Here is a 15,036-nt window from a genome sequence, read left to right on the forward strand (position 1 = left end):
TTGCATGCTGAGTAAAAAAACCCCAACTTTCAAAACTCTGTACGTTGCTTGTTAGTTCTCTGGAAATGTAGACATACAGCGACAGTCCAAAATAAAAAACTTTGAAAACCTGTATCACCCCAGAGTGGGAGTAAGATATATTGTTTATATACAATTTTTTGATTAAATTAAAAAAAAAAAAAAATCTGTTAATTTCTACTATCTTCATTAGCTAGTTGAGCCAGCAAAGGATTTTTTAGAAACAGCCTGCAGGGGGCTACCTTCACTTACAGACAGGGTGTCAAGCGCGGCCACTCTTAAAAGCTTAGCCTGGATGCATCGGTTTGTAAGGCCAAGGGAAGGAAGTCAACCCTGTATGGTAACTTCTGTACCCCTGAGAGGACATGGGAAAAAGGCCATGATGGAAACGGTGCATGCAGATTTGTCCACGTATGTAGTTATGGAATTGAGAGGATCAAAGAGAGAGCTGAGCGCAGTTGTCATTAACAACTGACAGCTATGTAATACGACAGTAGTAAATTAAATAATGCTTCTGTGATTTGTAAGCATCCATTTTCTATTTGAGAATTCACAATGAGGTAGGTGTAAATAACTTTTTAGTGCGTACACCCTTTTAAATACAGCAGGTTTTAAAATTGGGATGTATGCATAAAAAGCACAGAGTAGGCATATCCTTTAAGCATTGTCTCAAGGTGACATACTACATTTTTTGTATTTATGTTTTATGATACTGTAATTAAATCTGAGAGGCTAGATATTTGGCAACAAAACAGATATAAACTCAAAAAACTAGCATCAGCAGTGTGGTCTGGTTTTCATGCACAGTGGGCCACTTAACTGTCACATAGTGATGTCCATTAGGAAGTTATTTCCAAGGAGGTGTTTTCATTTAAATTGTTGTCATATCTGCTGACTGATTTACAGCTTGGTTGCCTGGTAAGGGATCTGCTCAGATGGCAGAGCCACGGTGAGCTGTCACTTTTCTCTGAGTGAACCGCAGTTGTTCCTCATCACTGACAAAATGAGAAATACAGCCCCAGAGGCACAGTTTTCTGATGAAGGTGCTAGAGGGCTGCACCAGGTCGTTTGTTTTTAAAGCCCTTATCTATATTCTAATAAGAGTAAATATTGACTTCATGTAGTGGGAATTACTGGAGACTTTGGATATGGACAGAGGAAACAAAGATGAATTTATGGAAAACTGACCATCACCTAGCCTTTAGCAATCACCATGGAAAAAATAATGTCAGTAAATACAGTGTAAGTTTACTTAATGACAAGGTCTATCAATATATACCTATGAGTACCGATCATCTTTGCCTATTTTCATGCTTTTTTTTTTTTTCAAGAGTTCCTTTAAAAATACACCTTTTGTTGGGGACTCAGAAAAAGATGTTATTTAGTCTCTCAACACACAAATTGCTGTGCCTTTGAAGGACTTGGAAAAGTGATGCTGGGTGAGAGAAGGAGTTTGAAAAGGAATATATTTTAAAGTAAGAGGACAAATGATGCTTGTTTCTAACTCTTATAGGCATATAAATAACTGCATATTTAGTAAAAAAAATAATTGGGCTTAAAGAGAAGTATCCAGGCTGAATACATTCTAGCTTTACTCTATTCCATCCAAGGGGATTTGTGCATAAGAACAGTTTCAGTTTCTTCTTTAGAAATTTCACACTTTTGGATGGTCACTTCGTATACTATATATAATTGAACAATGATGATGCCATGTAACACACTAACAAAAGAAAACCACCAGAACCTCCCTAAACATAACTACTGATTACTCTGTAGCATTATTTAACAGAAAGATGATATATGAAGCATGCCGCTCCCCTCCCCCAGCTGCCTTTGGTTCTGCTCAGTTGTCAGTGACCGAAGAAATCACCAAAACCTGTGCTCTTACAAAAAATCTCAATTCCTTTTTCAATCTTCTATCTAGTCCCATGTTTAGAAATCTCCTTTCTCAAGTATGCTACCCTTGAGGTCTGACTTACGTAATGTGCAAGGTTGTAATCTGCACATGCTTTGGGAGAATATGCAAACTAATGAGGTCAGTTGCAGAGTCAATCTCCTTGCTTGATCCATATATTTAGAGGATAACAGATTTTCATTCATTGCTGCTGCTGTAACACTTTTAATCCTGAACACACTGCTAAAGGTATTTGGTATCTCCTTCCTGTCACTATACCCTTCTGTGTTTCTATCCTGCCGTCCTAATGGCTATTTATAATTCAAGATGCTTGAAATTAACTTGATAAAGGGGCAGGGGAAAGTTGCACTACTTCTTTTTGTATATTTCTGGTGAGGAAGATGGCTACAATATACCACACAACACAGAACAAGGAACTGATTCAACAGGTTAGGATCCAGCACACGGATAAGGGCTATTTTACAGGCTCGGAAGTAAACTAACAACATGGAAATTAGCTTTGACAATAGTTGCAGGTATGGAAAAATACAGATAACAGCATAAATCCACACAGTATGTAGGAGCCTACAATTATGCTAGCAGAAGCACTATTACCCAAGCATCTAAAACCACAGAGGAAGCAAGCCAAATAACTTGCTAATTGTGCTTTGTATGCAAAATTTCATGTTCGGTACATACAAACAGGACATTTTGTAACGGCAGGGGTGGGAGAAGGCTCTGACTGAAAGCTCATGCAAAACAGAGATTGTATCTAGCTACAAAAAGCAATCATAGCATTATGCCCAACCTACCGTCTATCGGACTCTTACCTTTTTGACATCCCTGACTAGATGATACAAAGTGTTCGATGGTCCATGTCTCTGCAAAGGACAAATAAATAGGAATAAAATAGTTTTGCATTGTCCCAAGACCTGCAAGTTGTAAATGCTGAAATGGCTTTCTCACCTTAGTAGTTTAAAAATCAGGCAACTCAGAGCACTTCAATTGTACAGTGTTATCAAGTAAAAAAAAAAAAAAAAAAAAAATCACTTACAAGAGCATTATTTCACCTGACTTCTCTTTTGTACAAACCTCTTCAGTAAGAGAACCACAAGAATGGCCATACTGGATGAAAACTAAAGTCCTATATATCAGATTAGGCTCCTGGTTTAGACAAAGCAGGAGCCCAGCACAACATGCACGGCCTCTGGGACACAGTGGAAGGAAAATCAGCTGCTTACGTGTCAGCTTTCCTTCGCTCAGGATCTCCACTTCCACTGCTGGAGGCCCAGAGAGCCCCTGAGCCTGACATTGCAACTATGGTGTCTTGTCTGAAAGCCACCGACAGCATGCACAGCCTGTGAATTTGTCCGATTTTGACTCTACCTGACAAGCAAAGAATTGTGCAGCAGACTCCCACAATTTCAATTATATGTTATGTGGAGAAGTACTTTCCTCTCTGTTATGTTTTTGACTGTTGCTGAGATTTTAAAAGACTTTTTTTTGGGGTCTCCTTGACTGTAACTGATGGTAGATGCATATGTGCAGAGTCAGTGTTTCTGTATATACACTACTCTGCACTTACCAACACTTAACTTCATGTAACCCCATCACTAAGCATGATGAGACTTTCCTGTGATTCTTCACATGCTGCTTCACATTTGCCTACCCTGCATGTTGCTAAGTCACCTGCAAACATTGTCTCTTCAGTAATTTTTCAGATCATCTCTAAACAGGCTGTACAGCAGTGGTCCCAGTACAGGGTCTTGGATGACCCTGGTCATAATGTCCTTTTGTGGTGAGAACAGACTATGTATTCCTACTCTCTCTTTTCTATCCTTCAAGTAGTTTTTAAACCACATGTGCCAGTTATCTTCTATGTCATGACAGCTGAATTTCTTTGATAACCTTTGAGGTTTTCAAATACTGTCAAACAGGTTTTGCAAAAATAGGTTATCAAGTGCAACATCCTTATTCCCCTGCATGTTGAATTCAGAAATGGTAATAAATTTCTAAGGCTTAACATTTTTGTACAGAAAACAGATAAACGCTTTCTTGACATAAAATTGATCCATTTGTCTATTAATTTTGTTCTTTATTATACTTTTAGAAATTTGCCATGGCAGAAGTCAGATTCACTGGTTTCACAGAATCACAGAATGGTCAGGGTTGGAAGGGACCTCTGGAGATCATCTAGTCCAACCCCCCCGTCAGACCAGGGTCACCTACAGCAGGCTGTACAGGACTTTGTCCAGGTGGGTTCTGAATGTCTCCAGAGTGGGAGACTCCACCACCTCTCTGGGCAGCCTGTTCTGGTGCTCTGCCACCCTCAAAGTAAAGAAGTCCCTCCTGGTTTGTAGCTTCCCAGGTCACTCTCAGGGGTCATGCTGAAATTTGGTATTTTTTAACTGGCCTTGTAATATTCTTGCTGCTAAGGCTATTATGGACGCACAAGGTCATCTGTCATAATTGGTACCTTAGGCATTTCACAGCCTGGGTCTTTTGGAACTCTTGCATAAATAATTTCTGGTGATTTCTATAGCTCACAATAAATTTGTTCAAAAAGGCCTTCTTTTAGCTGTAGAACTGAAGAGTTTTCTCAAACTTACTCCCTGTAAAAACTGACTTTGGCACAAGAACTACAATTCTTATCTCTGTAGCATGAAAGCACATAGGCTTTCTGTCCTTAATACATAGATGCTGGTTGATAGGCAAAGTTTAAGCTGATCAAAGATCAGATGGGAATCTGGCTCAAGGGTGGCACAGATACCTGTTCCTCTGTATTTCGCACAAATTTAATGAATTCTTTTCTTATGTGATATTTTTGAAAGACTGACTTCTGGTCACCATTGGTGTGAAACATCTGTGGATAGCAGCCCAGGGCAGCAGCTTATCATGGCAGGGCTTTGAAAAGTACTGGCAGAAAAAAACTTTTTGAAAAGGGCTATGCACTATATCACAACCTATCTCCAACAGACAGAACTAGCAATCCTAAGAAGTAGACAATGCTTTAGGATTTTATCCGTACCACTTAAACAATTTGAACTTACTGGTTTCTTTCGGTAGGCAATAATGATGTGAATTCTGGAATATGTTTTGCAGTTGAGAACTCAGAAGCAGTTTGAACCTGTGCAGTTTTATGTTCATTTTATGGGAAAAGATATAAAACTTGCAAACAGGCTTTTAAAAACTATAGTCAAAACTATCATTTTTGGAACATTTGGTGAGGACATGAGGACAAGGGAAATCCTTCACTGTAATAGACATCCTGAGGTCATCAGATTTCAACTTTAAATTCAGAATATTATGCCAAGAAGTTTGCTTCTATTTGTTTTCTAGTGTCTGAATTTGATTACCAGTTGCCAGATTTTTCTGAAACCATAAGGGTTTATACCATCAGGAGTCATATATCACCATCGTACAGGTCCTAACCCGCCAGTTACTGTCTTCCAGCCAGTGCCATGTGCCTAAATCTCAGGTCTCTCGTGTTGGAATTACAATGACCAGAAATCAGCTGGTACTCTGTGTGGCTTAATCCATGCCTTACAAAATCCATACAGCAGATTAGGTGGGCAAGACACAGCGTGTTCCGTTATATGAGAGACAAAGCCAAGAGACAATGTGGACTCCTAACATGGAAAATTTCTGCAGCAGGTGTTGGCTGCCTTGTGCATCATCATGCCATTGTAATACAAGTGGGAGCTAGAACAATGAATATAGAGATAGAAAATTTGCCTTAGGTTGGCCCTACCGTATTGTACAATTCCTCTAGCCGGGAGATGGTGAGAAAACGATGCATGCTTACTCCATTTTCTATGAGTAATTTCACAAAATCCACTCTGTCCAACACCAGTGCATCCAGCATTGCTTGCTCAAGGGAGCCCACCTGCAAAGCAAGCGATTAATTCAGGCTGTTCCTGGGCATCACAGGCTGTATCTGGCTGGTCCAATCACCCTGGCACAAGCAGGGAATCGTGACAAAATTCTGAGGGTTGCTCTGCTAAGCTTAAAATGAGATAGATAATCACAGTTTTAGTCTACATTGTTTTCTCTGATTCAGGGCAGCATTTCAAAAATGAGTGTCAGAGTGTTAAGATTAACATACTCTAGGAAATCCAGACTAGGACCAAGGAACTTGAACCCAGGAAACTGGTGACCACACCTCCATACTATTCACCATCTCAGTATTATCTTTATTTCTTGCTGTCCCAACAAACATTTTATTTATATTAGGTATATTCATTATGTGCACACACTCTCACTTTAATTCTGTCTTTACTAGCTTTTTCCTCTGTTCATGGTGTGGAAATTCAGGGAAACAGGGAGCAGAAATAACTTCACAATTAGCATTTCTTTCAAGGAACAAATGCATGAGGTCCTCTTATGCAAAGCCTCTCCTTTTCTATCTCTTGCAGGTTGGGGGGAGTTAGAAGGATGACAAATTATCTCATAGTTCCAGCTTCTAGCCTGCAAAATGATTGCAGCTTGCAGGATTTATGCAAATTTTTGCTATGATGTGGTGATGGAGCAACAACGATAAGGACACTTTAGTACCATTAAAGTCGCTCCTATGTTTTGATGCATACTTATGCCCAATATTGAGGACAAGATAAGTAGTCCTGTTCACTTCATGACTGAAAAGGCAAGGATATTTGAAGCTAGCTTTAAGGGGCAGCAAGCTCCAGAAACTGCGTTTACAGCAAGGATATTTAAACAGAAGCTTTCCCTTTTGTTATAATTTTTCCATTGGGAGATGTAAATGCTCATGTAATGATAGCATATGAAATTTTCATGATGGTGACAAAACAAGTGTCACAGTAATGAACATTGTGATCCAGTTAAACCTTCTGAATGAAGATATGGTGGGATTTAAGGAGCTACAGGTAGAGACAGAGTCCTTCTGTGTTTTTTTTTTTTTTTTTTTGCTGGGGGACTTCCTCTGCCCCACACAGTGTTCAATAACCCCTCTATTCACAACCCTCCCGCTCCTTCAGAGAAGCTCTGCATAGTGGAACAGTGTTGGCCGGGGAGCCAGTCCCCACAGCTGGCAGCTGGATCATAGGATGGGGCAGACAAGAAGCAGGCAGACTGATGCACAGCAGCACCGGGCACCAAACTAACACCAGCCCAAGTTTGGAGCCACAGCACTTCTGTGGTAACATTGCTGATAAGCTCTCATGGTCCATGTGATGACCTCCAACATTTGTGCAGCGACATTTTTGATCTCTGATCATCATCCAATTCAGTATTGTATATAAAAGCGTACTGCTTGAAGAGCAAAAGGAAGTTTTGCCTTTCCTTTAACGTATAGCCTGACATTGCAGCACGGCTGTAAACAGACCCTTGTTTTTGTCAGCTGGCAGAATCATTGCTTGATAGTGTAAATGTCTTGCTTCCTGTTTCTTTAAAGGTGTGGTCTCTCAGTGTTAAGGCATCGCTAGATGTCACCATTTCCTTGAACAAGCAAACCTACTACATTTGTAACCGTGCCTGCCATCAGTAGCTGTGAATGGAAACTTTGAGCTTGTCTGGAAGCATGACTCAGTATATTTTAGACTGTGTTAAAACCACCACTGCCAACAGAATGGATTTAATGTTGTGTAGGGTTTAAAGTGTTTTCAGTAAGAGATGCTGTATGTATACTGTACCGGCCACTGTTGCCCATAAATAAAGATCTGACTGCGGGCGATGTCTACTCTGTTCCAGGCTAATGCAAGGCTCAGCTGGTCGGGAGCAGATGCGTTAGCTCCTGTGTATACAGACAGGGGTGCAGGGAGGAGAGGAGGAGAAAAAAGAAACAAGCCATACGTTAGACACAGTCAACAGACCACCATTGTCATTCCTCTTTGTCAAAAGTCTCACAGATGTCCATGTAATTTCTGCAACTGATCTCACATTAAAACAAAACCAAACCTTCCATTGTCTCTGTAATAAAGTACTGGTTCTCAAATCTGAATCTATGGTTCTCAGATTTTCTCATGAACATTAATTATTTCCTCACATCCCCCTTGAAAAATACAGTAGGGACATGCGATAGAGGCAGATGCAACTTGCAGTGGAGTGAACTGGTTTCCCTCCTCTTGGACGGGGAGCCAGAGCAGAACCCAGGAGGCATACCGATCCGGCTGCAGGAATATGTACACACACCCCCATATGCACATGAGCGCACAGATACACACACATGTGTGTCTTGCAATTACAAACAGGCTCAGCTCACACAGACCCCACCAATTTCAATAGTCATGCGTTTTATGCATATCTTCTATGCATTCCCACCTGATAAGTTGGGGATCTCATACAAGCATAGGAATTCCTCCTCTATCTATTTGTGCTGAGGGGCCTCGGTGGGACAAATATCCCTTCATATATGCAGTATTCATGAAAGCATGCTATAAAGCTGGTGTCAAGGTATGTCCAAATTCAATAAGAAACAATGCAGACGATAAGATGGGTTTGGAGCTGTTTGTTTTTTGGAAAGGAAGGTATGTTTTTCCCTGTAGTTTTAATGGACGCTGTGGGACATTCCTGCCCTGCTGTGCTTTTTTAATATTTCACTAAGGATTTCATGGTTATTAGCTGATTTGTAATAACAAAACAGTATTTGTGCTTCAGTGTCACAGGGAGAACTGGCCCGAATGAACTGATCAACCAAATAAATAAAGGGCCCTTCGACTTTTATCTACATAGCAGCTTGCAGCGATTAGGTGATTGTATAAAGGCTCATTTTTTAAAGGCCTCACAACTCCACTGTTTTCTTGTCTTTATTCATTCTTATACTGATATCACGGAGTGAGGACAAACAAGAGCTTTTCACTACTTCAAAGCATTTCTGTCCCCATTTCAGCACTATTCAAAATCATGCACTGTTCCAGCTGAAAGTGGACTCTGAAATTGGAGGCACAGAAAACATAAAGTGTAACATGCTGGCCACTGAAATTTTCTGTGAAGGATCAGTTCAACAGACCTTCGGGACGCTGAGCCTACAGTTTAATTTCATAACTGTCAACTTTGCCATGGTTTACTAAATACTTGGCAACATCTACAGCAATTATTTGGGAGAAGGTGGACTGTAGATCATCCAGATCACTTTAATTTTATTACAGAAATGAGCTCTTGTAGAAAGGTAGGTGGTGCAGGACCAGGATGGTAGAAAGAAATGAAGATAAGAAGAAAAAACAGTGGAAACAGTAAAAGACCTTTCTGTCACTAAGAAATAACAGGAACACCCTTTTGCATAAGACACAGCTTCTCATTGCTATGTACTATGACACAGACAAAGGCTCTCACAAGAGACCTCATGGGGATGCCAACTACATCTGAACCTTTCTGAGTTTCTTACACAAGCAACATGCAAAATTCAAGTACAGAAAATATTTATCTTTGGGAAGAACAAAAATGTCTCTACAGTTTTATTTATAAAAACAGAAAAAAAATTACCCACATAGGGTATGGTAGTGTAAATTAAGTACAGAGAGCAAATAATGTTCTCCCCCGTTCTGAAGCAAAAAACAGATCCTCTCAAAATGTCATTGGATCTCCTTCTTCCCATCCATGTGCCTGCAGGAGAAGCAAAAGCTTTGGCAGGTGCTCAGGCAAGCTGTCTGGTGAGCGGTGGAGGAGGCACATGGATGAACTCCAAAACCCAGGGGCAGTGATGGTGGTCCCGCAGCCTGGCACCATTTTGTACATGTGATGGGGGAGCTTCACCTCCTGATTGTCCTAAACTGACTTCAGCCTATGGTCTGTGTAGCCAGGGGTGCAGCCTGGTTAGAAACCATTTTGGATCGGGAGCAGATCAGATGGGCTTGGGGAAGGAAGTGGGCTACTTACATTGCCCGCACTTCAGCCAAAATTCAAGCCAGATCATAGAGGCTTCAGGTGAACACCTTCTGACCCCTGCAGGGAGCCTTCCCCAGTTTGTGTCAGGTGACGTAGCATTCCTGGGCCTTTGCGTGCTTTAGGAAGGACCCGGCTGCTGGATGAACACAGGGCCTTCTGGTGCATCCGATCATGTGAAAGAGCAACTGTCGTGGGGCATGAAGCGGTGGCTGCATCTCCAGAAAGGCCCCCAAGCCCAGCAGTTAATCAGAATTGTTTTCTTTGAGCATGCTTGTTGCTCCAAATATCGAGCAGAGGGAAAAGCAAGCCGGAGTCCAGCCTCAGTCCTTTCCACCTCCCTCGATGGTGATTAAGGCTGCCAGCAGTGGATGGGTTTTCCTGTGAGTGCATGTGCAATCCCAGAGATGATGCTCTTCTCAGGGCTTATTACCGTAACGGTTCCTTTCACTGTGTCGCAGAGTGCTGCAGACATTTGGCAGTTGAAGGAAATGTATGGTTTCTCAAGGGGTTTTGGTACTTAGGGTACAAACCAGTCCATCAGCTGGGGCATAGACTGGGTTCTACAGGTCTATATGCTGAGGGTCTGATGCACGTGGAGGGTTGACTGCTCCCAGAGTGAGGTTTGTTGCTGGAAAGTCTGTGCACCCTTCTCCTCTTTCCTGTCTTGCCTATGTGGTTTTCAGGTGAATGTGGATTACACTGGTGTTACATAAGAGGAGAAAGAATATAAAAGCTATAGAAGTTTGTACAGAGCAGCATACGGGCTGCAGATTATGTTTAATCAATTTTATTCCAGGATAGACTGGTGACTTTTGACTCAAATGAAAAAGGAAGTATTCAGGCTATTTGAGGTGGAATTCTATCCGTTATTAAGAAGTAAAAATAATTCCACTAATATAAGAAAAACTCCCTAGAACAAATGCGAGGTGGGCTTTTTTAAGATACTGTCTCCTTTCAATCATTTTCTTGATTGCATTCAGTGTGGGAGCATGGATTTGAGTCAGTAAGAAGAATCTAAAAAGTGACCTCTCTGAGAACTCATCTCACTCATGAGCATCACTGCAATGTACCCAAATCAAAGCCAAAGGATATTTGGGAAATCAAAAAATAAGGTAGAGTTAATAATCTACTGCTCTCATCAACTCAATGTAGGGATCACAGTGGAACCACTTCTTAGGCCCTTAACACTGCCAGTGGTGAGGAATTAGCATTTCCCCTCCCTACCTTTCTGGTTTTATCCTGTTTCATGTCAGGATTCTCTGCTTAGTTGCACTGTAGCATATTAATTACCGTAGTATACTTACTGCTTTAAATAATATTTTAGGCAATATGACTAATGTCTATGTAGTATTTACTCATTATCCTGGTGTCTGGCTGAGCATAAGATGTGTTCCTCAAAAGAATGTTTTAAGACAACATGACTAATGTCTGCAGTGGGACTCTTCCCTCCTTTCATCTGCTCCTAGAAGAAAAGATGCATTTGGGATGCAATGCATTGATTTGTCAGTATTTTATTTCAGTATAGATATTGTGGGATATAGACAGACAATGCAAGGATGATGCAAAGTTGAGTGAACAAGAAGGAGATCTGGGACAGCTGTTAGTTCCTGCAGTTGTTAACTTTATGCTCTTAGGGGTCCATCCAGGAGTGCTTGGATATCTTGCATAGATTCTTCTGGTAAAAAGTCAGATGGTCTATCCAATATCTTTGACCAAAAATACAATACTCCTTGATGATAAAGTCTGGGACCATAAACTTGACTCTGTATCCTGGGTGAGCCAGGGTACAGTGTCTTTGCAGGATCCCACATTACTGAAAAGATATGCTACAGTCTTTTATATACTGGCTAAAGTTTACTGTGCTCAATGTAAACCTCTAACAGATTCTGCTGGGATAGTCTATGATACTTAGAGCTCAGGAATCTGGAAAACTGATATGTCACAAAACTCATCTATCTAGACAGAAATGATTGTTGGAGACTCATTTCCATAGTGCTTCTAAACATGCCAGCGTCCTCTTTGAATCATCATCTAAGGACAAGAATTAGATTAGGGAAAGTAGCAACCCAAATTGACTTTCTGCTTTGCATCTCGGCAGGTCTTATGTTGTCTTCCGTTTCAGCAGCTCTTTGGTGAAAAGGTGGTGTTTCCACTGCATTTGTTACAAGCATCTTCCTGGCATTTAGCAAATCAATTGACAATAACAAAGGTGATAGCAACAACATCTATAAGGGCAATAACCAGATATCTGGCCCAACTCTGTGTCGGTGATTTCATGGTTGGCATCACGCTGTCTTCCAGGACCATCTGATACTACATGATAGCTGTTCAGTGAGCATGAATCGTGACTTATTCACAGGCTCGAAAGTATGCAGAGACATCTGATCTGCATTAGCCTAACATGGCTTATCTCAGAGGGCTACATGGCAGTAATATTACTGTGTGCATGCACCACACAGCACGTATTTCCCAATGCTAACAATCGCACTGGGAAGGCTTCTGGAGCATCAGCTGAAACATGGCTGGTGCTGCTAGTATGCTCCAGACACTGCAACAGCTTCGTGAACTAGGATCTTTGATGACATTTCAAAACAATTACATTTTAGAACATCTCCATATGCTGCCTTTAACTTCCCTGTCATATGCCTTCTGCTCAATTAGCAGCTGCAAAAGGACAAAATCCATTACTATTTGAGTTCCAACTGTTCAAGTTAAGAGAGCGCAAACAGTTAAGCTGTATCAATAAATTTACTTGCTACAAATTCACGCAATTGGAAACTTACTTCCCACATTTGCATGTCTCTTGAAATGAAAAAAAATACAAACCAGAAGGAATTCACAAGCCATATGCTGTTGTGACATCCATGCAATGTAAATTGATAACCAGATTGGATGCCATTCCCTAGTTTATTGGAGATCACTTCCAAGAAAGATAGATCTGCTGACAAGAGTAAACAAGTGACTCATGAAAACAAACAAGGAAATAATCTCATATTCAGTGCAGGGTTTGGGGCTTGTGGAATATCCTGTCCAAGAGAGTTCCTGTATTGACAGTGTGCCTAATGTGGGTTTAAAAAGAGATTAGGTCATTGCAAATTTTACACAACGAGCAGGAAATGATACTTGGTGTTTCCCAGTCCTTGTCCTCCTCCTACTTTCTGAACAAATCACTCACACCAGGGTGGGATTTGTATTTAGCTGGTATACACCTTGAATACTGGCTAGCAAGAACTGCAAAATCCTCATCAGCGAGACTGAGAAAAGTAATTAATAATCACTCACCGGTTCCATACTTTTCTCTGCCGCCTTTTCAGAGTACCTTCATAATCAGAAAGTTCTGAGGAGCAGGGAAGGTGAGGTGTAAGTTTTAGTTCCCCTGTCTCTTGATCAAGACAGAAGTCCTGCTTGATTACCAAGTCAAGACTGTCAGGCAAGCACGAAAGGAGATGTCAAAATTACACAGATCCAGGCACCTTCTGAGCTAACAGAAGTTCACTAGTAGTGCAGAAGTCTTGTGCTACTTTTATGAAGAAAGAAGGTAATTTTAGTTTACTAAGGAGATGACAGGACCAATTAGGCACCTGCAAAATGGATATTCCAGGTCAGAGAGGACTACTCATATGCCCGGACTGCAACCATAGCACAATTGCTCATGTAAATACTGCAAAAGAACTTTTCAAACAGAAAACAGTCCCTCCCAGGCCTATGATTTATTTTTGTCAGCTTCTAAGAGGCAGCTTTCAAGGTGGTAAAAGACTTCAGGGATCTATGTTGGGATTCAGACCTCAAAAGTGTATCTACAAAAAGTGGAATCACAACTTTAAGACAATCTATATCTTACTAATAGAAATCAAAAGCCGTAGTTTCAGTACAAATGTGAAGAGAATACACTTTACAGTAAGGACAATGTAGGATCCAGTTATACTTAAGATAAAAATGAAATCTGCAATTAAAATAGAGAAAAAAAGAAAAGAGGAATTTGGTGATGGATATAATTCTTGTTCCTTGTTTTGAATTAGTTTCTTTTTGCTTTCTTCTCCTTGATTTATATTGCTTCTCTGTGAAGACGTCCCAAATGTCTTGTGATTTAATTATGCAGATGGCTAAAACTTGTTACCTCAGGGTAGCGGCAAAATAGTCATGTCACCTGAAGGACAAACAACTGGTATCTTGATCAAAATGAGCAAAAGAAGTGGAGAAAGCAATACTACAGAAGCCTTAAGAAACAAAAGCTACTGGAGCAAAATAATTCCAGCTCATCTCCTTGGCTGGTAGCTGTCAGGTTGTAATCATACTTTTCAAGTGGCCAGTGCTTGTTTACTCCTCCTGTCCTCCTTCTTTTGTTTTAAATGTTTGAACTAACATTTTTGAAATGGGATCAGTAATTGTGTAAAAGGTAAAACACTATTTTGTTTGGTTAGGTGAAAGTTACTCAGGCATTCTACCTTTTCTCTTCATGCAGCTTTTGTGAGTCTGTACAGGAAGAAACTGAGAAGAAAACTGGGCCCTGGAACAAGCAAGAATAATTCCCATTATCTTTTGAATACCTAGTACATGTATTACATGTTTTGTTATGACTCAAATTCAGGTATGCCATATGGCATTATGTACCCTCTTACTCGGGTGTGGGGGTGGCAATGGCATGATGACAACTGCTAAACAGCCTCATGAAGCATAACTTTCCCTAGTCACCTTTGGAAGTCCATTCCCTAATGTTTCTCAGATTGCTATTTGGAATTGTTTGGTATGTTTTATTCTGTTTTTAAAATCAGTATGGCCTGTACTACATAGCACAAAACAGTCCAGACAGCAACAAGATGACCACGGTGATTGATACATGCAAATTGGGGAAATCCCATCTGGGGAAATAGCATATAAATGGAGGACTAGAACCTCCCAGTCCTTGCTCAGGAGAATAATCCTTCACCGAATAAGTACATGAGCTTCAGAGCCTTTAAAATCTCACCTGTTTCTATATTTGCAAGCAGATATTAAATTACCTTATAATACCATATTTTGAAGATAGCCAAGCTAAATGGTGTCAGTGTCTGCAAGACCGGGGTTTATAATGAACTGTAGCAACAGCATATTTATTGTAAGGCAATCTTTTAAGAGCATAAGTGTAACGTGTAATGGCTTAGAAAGATTTAGCAGCCTACGAAGTTTAAGATTAAAACCCCTACCACCCCAATAGCTGAGTTCTTAGCTGTACCAGTGGAGGCTGGAAGGAATCCTACACAGTCTCCAGACTTTCCTGGGATGACTACAGATAACATTTTGCTTTG

General features: G+C 40.6%; 1 protein-coding gene across 1 annotated transcript in view; it reads right to left on the reverse strand.

Annotated features, from left to right (window-relative positions):
- The window catches only part of TRPM3 (transient receptor potential cation channel, subfamily M, member 3), a 279,012-nt gene that overhangs the window by 51,438 nt on the left and 212,538 nt on the right, over positions 1 to 15,036 (reverse strand). The window contains exons 10-12 of the mRNA XM_009886395.1: positions 7,561 to 7,661; positions 5,664 to 5,798; positions 2,743 to 2,793 (exon numbers count right to left, since the gene is read on the reverse strand). Of these exons, the coding sequence (XP_009884697.1) occupies positions 2,743 to 2,793; positions 5,664 to 5,798; positions 7,561 to 7,661 (287 nt within the window). The remainder of the gene's footprint in view (positions 1 to 2,742; positions 2,794 to 5,663; positions 5,799 to 7,560; positions 7,662 to 15,036) is intronic.

This window comes from Charadrius vociferus, unplaced genomic scaffold (genome assembly GCF_000708025.1).
Source record: "Charadrius vociferus isolate BGI_N301 unplaced genomic scaffold, ASM70802v2 scaffold505, whole genome shotgun sequence".
Lineage (NCBI taxonomy): Eukaryota > Metazoa > Chordata > Aves > Charadriiformes > Charadriidae > Charadrius > Charadrius vociferus.